Source organism: Entelurus aequoreus, linkage group LG05 (genome assembly GCF_033978785.1).
Source record: "Entelurus aequoreus isolate RoL-2023_Sb linkage group LG05, RoL_Eaeq_v1.1, whole genome shotgun sequence".
NCBI classification, from domain to species: domain Eukaryota; kingdom Metazoa; phylum Chordata; class Actinopteri; order Syngnathiformes; family Syngnathidae; genus Entelurus; species Entelurus aequoreus.
Window position 1 is genome coordinate 13,405,820 of NC_084735.1, and position 8,508 is coordinate 13,414,327.

At 38.9% G+C, this 8,508-nt stretch overlaps 1 protein-coding gene across 1 annotated transcript; it reads right to left on the bottom strand.

Moving 5' to 3' along the window:
• Positions 1-1,044: 1,044 nt before the first annotated feature.
• Positions 1,045-8,066, bottom strand: trhrb (thyrotropin-releasing hormone receptor b). Its single transcript, XM_062046235.1, has 2 exons — positions 7,302-8,066; positions 1,045-1,574 (listed from the first exon to the last, which is right to left on the bottom strand). Exons 1-2 carry the CDS (start codon positions 8,064-8,066, stop codon positions 1,155-1,157), a joined length of 1,185 nt encoding a protein of 394 aa, XP_061902219.1. The 3' UTR covers positions 1,045-1,154.
• Positions 8,067-8,508: the final 442 nt, after the last annotated feature.

Here is an 8,508-nt window from a genome sequence, read left to right on the forward strand (position 1 = left end):
TGTCATACTACAGTAATATGGTCATACTACAGTAATATACAGTAATATGGTCATACTACAGTAATATGGTCATACTACAGTAATATGTCATACTACAGTAATATGGTCATATTACAGTAATATGGTCATACTACAGTAATATGTCATACTACAGTAATAATGTAATATGTCATACTACAGTAATATTGTAATATGTCATACTACAGTAATATTGTCATACTACAGTATTATTGTCATACTACAGTAATGTCATACTACACTAATATTGTCATACTACAGTAATATGGTCATACTACAGTAATATTGTCATAGTACAGTAATATGTCATACTACAGTAATATTGTCATAGTACAGTAATATTGCCATACTACAGTAATATTGTCATACTACAGTAATATGGTCATACTACAGTAATATGTCATACTACAGTAATATTGTCATAGTACAGTAATATGGTCATACTACAGCAATATTGCCATACTACAGTAATATTGTCATACTACAGTAATATACAGGAATATTGTCTATTCTATACTACAGTAATATACAGTAATATTGTAGTAATGTTGTCATACTACAGTAATATACAGTAATATTGTCATACTACAGTAATAAACAGTAATATTGTAGTAATATTGTCATACTACAGTAATATTGTAGTAATATTGTCATACTACAGTAATGTACAGTAATATTGTCATACTACAGTAATATACAGTAATATTGTAGTAATATTGTCATACTACAGTAATATACAGTAATATTGTAGTAAAATTGTCATACTACAGTAATATACAGTAATATTGTCATATTACAGTAATATTGTAGTAATATTGTCATACTACAGTAATATTGTAATAATATTGTCATAGTACAGTAATATACAGGAATACTGTCTATTCTATTATATTCTATACTACAGTAATATACAGTAATATTGTAGTAATATTGTCATACTACAGTAATATACAGTAAGATTGTAGTAATATTGTCATACTACAGTAATATTTGTAATATATCTTTTCATCCAAGAAAAGTGATCCTAAGACTTTGAAGTGGTCGTCCAGGAAACGTCTTTCATCCGTGAGTCTGCTTCCTTTTCTGGTTGCCATGGCGATGATTGGCCGCAAAGTAGAGTAGTCTGTGTTTGGCTCTCAAAGGACTCCATGAAGACCCGTCCCTCGGACTTGTACTTGCTGGTCCGACAGCAGCCCCTCGGTGACGGTGAGCTCCTCCAGTTCGGTGGCGAAGCGCTCCGTGCTCTCCGCCGCCGACGTGTCCTTGGCGGCGCTGTAGCTCAGCGCCACGCTGTAGGCGGCGGCGGCGGCGGGCTTGTCCGAGCGCCGGCGGCCGCAGCGGCAGATCTTGAGGAAGGCGGCGCGGAACTTCTGCGACATGGCGTTGTAGATGAGCGGGTTGACGGCGCTGTTGAGGTAGACGCACACGCGGCAGAAGAGCAGGAACCAGCTGTCCAGGTACGGGCGCTCCAGGAAGGAGTTGACCACCACCAGGGTGCGGTATGGCATCCACAGGCCGGCGAACAGCACCACCACCACCGCCAGCATCTTGGTCACCTGACACCACCGGGGAGAAAATTCAAGACAACAGATACAACTTCACATGCAGTCAGTAGTCCTGCTTTTCACTTCTTTAGTCGTGGTGTTCCTCAGGGTTCCACCTTAGGTCCTCTCTACTTCATCATTTGGGACCACAATTCACCTCCAGAGTCCCAAGTGCTGCCACAGAGAGGATCTTTGACTCGCTATTTCTGCAGAAGCTTCTTAAAAAACCTTTTACTGTCTATTACAGGGCTGTCCAAAGTGCGGCTCGGGGGCCACTTGTGGCACGCAGCTGGAGTGTGTTGGCCCGCCACATGTCGCAAAAAAACAGTAAAAATGTGAGAAAAAAGACGTCATGCAATGAGAAAAAAGCAGAAAATTTGATACGTAATTTTTAAAGTGTATGTTTACGTGGGATTTTTTTTTTTTAAATGCTACAAACAAACATTATATACTTAGTCGCAGCTTTGTGTTATGAAAAACTAGCATCAACATTTCAGCTCATTTTGATATTTTCTTCCTACATTTTAACTGTTGTTTTTTTGTCCCACATGTTTCAGCTTTTTATTGTGACAAATTGTATTATTATTAGTTATTAATACAACAATTTCATTTTTTTGCTGTTTTTCCTTACATTTTCACTGTCATTTCTTCCCCCGACAACACATGGCGGGCCAACAACACCCAAGCTCTGGTCCACAAATGGCCCTTTGGCCGCACTCTGGACACCCATGTCATATTACAGTAATATTATTATATTACAGTAATATTGTCATTGACAGTAATATTGTCATATTACAGTAATATTGTAGTAATATGTCATACTACAGTAATATTGTCATATTACAGTAATATGGTCATACTACAGTAATATTGTCATACTATAGTAATATTGTCATATTACAGTAATATTGTCATACTACAGTAATATTGTCATATTACATTAATATGGTCATACTACAGTAATATTGTCATAATACAGTAATATTGTCATACTACAGTAATATTGTGATATTAGATTAATATTGTCATACCACAGTAATATTGTCATATTACAGTAATATTGTCATACTACAGTAATATTGTGATATTAGATTAATATTGTCATACCACAGTAATATTGTCATATTACAGTAATATTGTCATATTACAGAAGTATTGTCATATTACAGTAATATTGTAGTAATATTGTCATATTACAGTAATATTGTCATACTACAGAAATATGTCATACGACAGTAATATTGTCATATTACAGTAATATTGTAGTAATATGTCATACTACAGTAATATTGTAGTAATATGTCATACTACAGTAATATTGTAGTAATATGTCATATTACAGTAATATTGTCATACTACAGTAATATTGTCATATTACAGTAATATTGTCATATCACAGTAATATTGTCATACTACAGTAATATTGTCATATCACAGTAATATTGTAATATTACAGTAATATTGTCATATCACAGTAATATTGTCATACCACAGTAATATTGTCATACCACAGTAATATTGTCATATAACAGTAATATTGTCATATCACAGTAATATTGTCATACTACAGTAATATTGTCATATTACAGTAATATTATCATATTACAGTAATATTGTCATATCACAGTAATATTGTCATATTACAGTAATATTGTCATATCACAGTAATATGGTCATATCACAGTAATATTGTCATATCACAGTAATATTGTCATATGACAGTAATATTGTCATACTACAGTAATATTGTCATATTACAGTAATATTGTCATATCACAGTAATATTGTCATACTACAGTAATATTGTCATATTACAGTAATATTGACATACTACAGTAATATTATAATATGTCATACTACAGTAATATTGTCATATTACAGTAATATTGTCATATCACAGTAATATTGTCATACTACAGTAATATTGTCATATTACAGTAATTTTGTCATACTACAGTAATATTGTAGTATTGTGTCATACTAAAGTAATATTGTCATACTACAGAAATATTGTCATACTACAGTAATATTGTCAAATTACAGTAATATTGTCATATTACAGTAATATGTCATACTACAGTAATATTGTCATATTACAGTAATATTGTCATATCACAGTAATATTGTCATATCACAGTAATATTGTCATATCACAGTAATATTGTCATTTCACAGTAATATTGGTGACTAAGTACTGACCTATAACACTAAGTGTAGTCTTTCAACCTAATGTCTGTTTTTTTCATTATTATTATTTTATTTTTTTAATAAAAGGATGTAAAAATGTCCCCCACATAACTTTGACTTTTAGTTAGGTGTAAAAAGTTGAGGGTTTTTACAACAAATGGTAGTTTTCTGTCATATTACAGTAATATTGTCATATTACAGTAATATTGTAATATGTCATACTACAATATTACTGTAATATTGTCATATTACAGTAATATCATACTACAGTAATATTGTCATATTACAGTAATATTGTAGTAATATGTCATACTACAGTAATATTGCCATACTACAGTAATATTGCAGCTTTTTATTGTGACAAACTGTATTATTATTAGTTATTAATACAACAATTTCATTTTTTTGCTGTTTTTCCTTACATTTTCACTGTCATTTCTTCCCTTGACAACACATGGCGGGCCAACAACACCCAAGCTCTGGTCCACAAATGGCCCCTTGGCCGCACTCTGGACACCCCTGTCATATTACAGTAATATTATTATATTACAGTAATATTGTAATATTACAGTAATATTGGTGACTAAGTACTGACCTATAACACTACATCAGGGGTGTCCAAACTTTTTCCACCGGGGGCCGCACACTTAAAAATCAAAGCAAGCGGGGGCCATTTTGATATTTTTTTATTTTAAAAACCAATACAATATATGTATAAAAAAGATACATTTAGGCCTCCACTCAGACTTGATCCCGGGGACCCCAAAAGGTTTTGGTCAAAAAAAATATTACAAATGTGTCATTATTTAGTATTATTATTATTATTCAAGGTTTAAATCTCTAGATCAACATTAGATCTATCTGTCAATATAACGCTTTTAAAGTTTTAAGTTGTATGCCATTTTTGTCAAGGAAAACTGTGTTTTTTAATGGAAAAAAACACAAAATATGCAATATTTTCCCCCAATAAAATTTTAAAGTAGAATACTTGAGATTATATAATAATTGGAGTCTTAAAAAGGTCAATAACTCATAACAACATTGATTTTAATTCTTTTTTTTTTTTTTAGCAATGACACTTTAAAAAAAAAAGTCCCACTAAAATGATTGGGGATATAAAGGGTACTGCTCAGTAAAGTTTAAAAAAATAAATCCAACATTTTTTTTTAACTTTTACCACAATAGTCTCAAGATCAACTTCAGATCTATCCGTCAATTATAAGTTTTATTGTTGTTTATGTTTTTTGTTTGTTCGTTTTAGGCCCTTCTTTAAAAAAACTTTGTTTTTTAAATGGCAACCAAAAAATATGCAACATTTTCCCCCCCAAATATCTCAAAGTGGAATATTTAATGTGAAGTAAATGGAGCCTTGAATAGGTCAATAATTCATAATGACATTGATTTTGATTCATTATTATGTTTTAAAGAAAGAAACAGCCTGCATGGCAGCTTTGTGTTATTAGAGTATATCAGTGTTTTTCAACCTTTTTTGAGCCAAGGCACATTTTTTTCATTAAAAAAATACGGCGGCACACCACTAGCAGAAAAAGTTCAAAAAATGAAACTCCACCAGGTTGTCTTGCCTTATTTTGAGTTTGTTGTTGTTTCCTGTGTGTAGTGCTTTACTTCCTGTCTTGCGCTGTTATTTTGGTGACTTTTCCTGTTTGGTTCTCCTGTAGCAGCTTCACGCCTTCCTTTGAGTGCTATTGCCCGCACCTGCTTTGTTTTGGCAATCAAGACTACTTAAGTTGTGCGTACGCTATCCTTCTTTGTGGGGACATTGTTGATTGTCATGTCATGTACGGGATGTGCTTTGCGGACGCCGTCTTTGCTCCACACGCTGTAAGTTTTTGCTGTCGTCCAGCATTCTGTTTTTGTTGACTTTGTAGCTAGTTCAGTTTTACTTTTGTTTTACATAGCCATCCCTAAGCTTCAGTGCCTTTTCCTATTTTTGGTTTAAGCTTTACATAGCATACGGGCGGTATAGCTCGGTTGGTAGAGCGGCCGTGCCAGCAACTTGAGGGTTGCAGGTTCGATCCCGGCTTCCGCCATCCTAGTCACTGCCGTTGTGTCCTTGGGCAAGATACTTTACCTACCTGCTCTCAGTGCCACCCACACTGGTTTAAATGTAACTTAGATATTGGGTTTTACTATGTAAAGCGCTTTGAGTCACTAGAGAAAAGTGCTATATAAAATATAATTGATTGATTGATTGAACTTTTTACCTGCACGCCGTCTCCTGCTGTGCTCTGCATATTGGGATCACGACAAACCATCCTTGACGCGTTCCCGCTTCTACAAAGCAATGAACTACCTGCTGCCACCTACTGGTACGGAGTATTACAAGATTACCCTGCCAAGCTCTACACAGCACAGGCACTAGACAACGGAACGTTATTATGATTATTGATTTGCAAAAAAATATTTTTTGGACCAATTAGGTGAAGTTGCATAATTTCCCACGGGCACACCAGACAATATCTCACGGCACTAGTGTGCCGCGGCACAGTGGTTGAAAATCACTGGAGTAAATAATGCAACATTTTCTTGTTACATTTCACCTGTTTGCTCTTTTATACCACTTTTTATGTTTTTTTGGTTTTTTTTTCATCGTATTTTTTTCAAATGTGCCGTGGGGCCGTTGAAAAATTACCTGCGGGCCGCTGCACTAAGTGTAGTCCGGGGGTCGGCAACCCGCGGCTCTAGAGCCGCATGCGGCTCTTTAGCGCCGCCCTAGTGGCTCTCTGGAGATTTTTCAAAAATGTATGAAGAATGGAAAAAGATGAGGGGAAAAAAATCAATTTTTTTGTTTCAGAATGTTTCCTGTGGGAGGACAAACATGACATAAACCTCGCTAATTGTTATAAATCACAGTGTTTATATTAAACATGCTTCACTGATTCGAGTATTTGGCGAGCGCCGTTTTGTCCTACTAATTTTGGCGGTCCTTGAACTCGCCGTATAGTTTGTTTCCATGTATAACTTTCTCCGACTTTCTAGGACGTGTTTTATGCCACTTTTTCTATCTCATTTTGTCCACCACACTTTTAACGTTGGGCATGAGTGCACAAAGGTGACTTTTGTTGATGTTATTGACTTGTGTGGAGTGCTAATCAGACATATTTGGTCACTGCGTGACTGCAAGCTAATCGATGCTAACATGCTATTTAGGCTAGCTATATGTACATATTGCATATGCCTCATTTGTAGCTATATTTGAGCTCATTTAGTTTCCTTTAAGTCCTCTTGATTACATTTATATCTCATGACACATGTAATATGGCTTTTAATTTTTTGCGGCTCCAGACAGATTTGTTTTTGTATTTTTGGTCCAATATGGCTCTTTCAACATTTTGGGTTGCCGACCCCTGGTGTAGTCTTTCAACCTAATTTTATTTATTTTTTTTTTCAAAATAAAAGGATGTAAAAATGTCCCCCCGCATAACTTTGACTTTTAGTTGTGTGTAAAAAGTTGAGGGTTTTTACAAGAACTGGTAGTTTTGTAAAGGCTCGCTGTCCCTAATGTAGTGTCCTCTGCGCCGCAGGACGCACCTGTCTCCTGGACGCCGCCGTCGAGCTGGAGTTCCTGCAGCCGCAGCTCTTCTTCTTCTTTCCGGCGTCGTCGTGGTGGTGGTCGCCTTGGCGGGCCCGGGCGTCGGAGGGCAGCGGGTTGAGGAAGAGGATGCGGCCGATGAGGCCGTACAGCACGGCGGAGAGCAGCAGCGGCACCGCGAAGAAGACGCCGAAGTCGAAGAAGTAGACGGGCAGGTAGAGCTTCCGGGGCACACGGTAGCCGCAGGTGGCCACGGTGACGTTGTCGTAGACCAGCAGCTGCAGGTCGGCCAGGTAGAACCACATGACGCAGTAGACGGAAGTGAGGCTCCACACCAGCACGATGATCCTCTTGGCGCGGGCCAGCGTGCACAGCGACTGCGCCCGGATGGGGTGACAGATGGCGATGTAGCGCTCCACCGTGAAGGCGGCGATGGAGCAGGACGACGCGTTGATGCCCAGGTACTGCAGGTATGTGATGAGCAGGCAGCCCGCACGCCCGAACACCCACCAGCCCAGGGCGCCGTCCGCCGCCGTGGGCAAGCCCGCCGCCGTCAGCACCATCAGGTCGGCGGCGGCCAGGCTCACCAGGTAGCAGTTGGTGGGCGTGCGCATGTGCTTGGTGGTCAGCACCACCAGCACCACCATGGCGTTGCCCACCGTGCCCGCCAAGCAGATCAGCAGCAGCACCGCCGTGCTCACCACCTTGTACGGCACGCTGTGATCCCTCCACACGCCCAGTGTCTCGTTGGCGGCCGACATCATCTCCTCCTCCGCCTCGACGCCGCACAGAGAGCGCGCCGCTTTTTACGCGCGGCAACGGGGAGAGATCGGCGAGCCGGGGGGGGGGGGGGGGGGGGGGGGCGCGCACGCACGGAGAGGAGGAACCGCGGCGGAAGGAGTGTGCATAAAAGTCCGCCGCCGTTGAGGGACGTCACTGACGTCACCTACCACACTTCCGGCGGCGCATATTTGGCGCGCGCGCCGTTTACGCTGCCAACGCGCGTTTTGCACTTGTTCAACCATGGAGTAGCTTTTATTTTGGAGGGTCAACATGCTGGAAACAGCAAGGGTGACTCTTTGGGCACCCGACTAGGAATCGATTCTCCCTTAAACACAATCCTAGATTTTAATCCATTCTCGCAATGTATTATTTAGCTTTTATTTTGGAGGGTCAACATGCTGGAAACCGCAAGGGCATGACTCT

Bases quoted from the DNA above. Each gene is read 5' to 3' on its own strand.
- trhrb (XM_062046235.1), bottom strand. From the start codon at position 8,066: ATGATGTCGGCCGCCAACGAGACACTGGGCGTGTGGAGGGATCACAGC. The intron at 1,575-7,301 runs GTGCGTCCTGCG...CGGTGGTGTCAG, and splicing joins CGGCGGCGTCCAGGAGACAG to GTGACCAAGATGCTGGCGGT.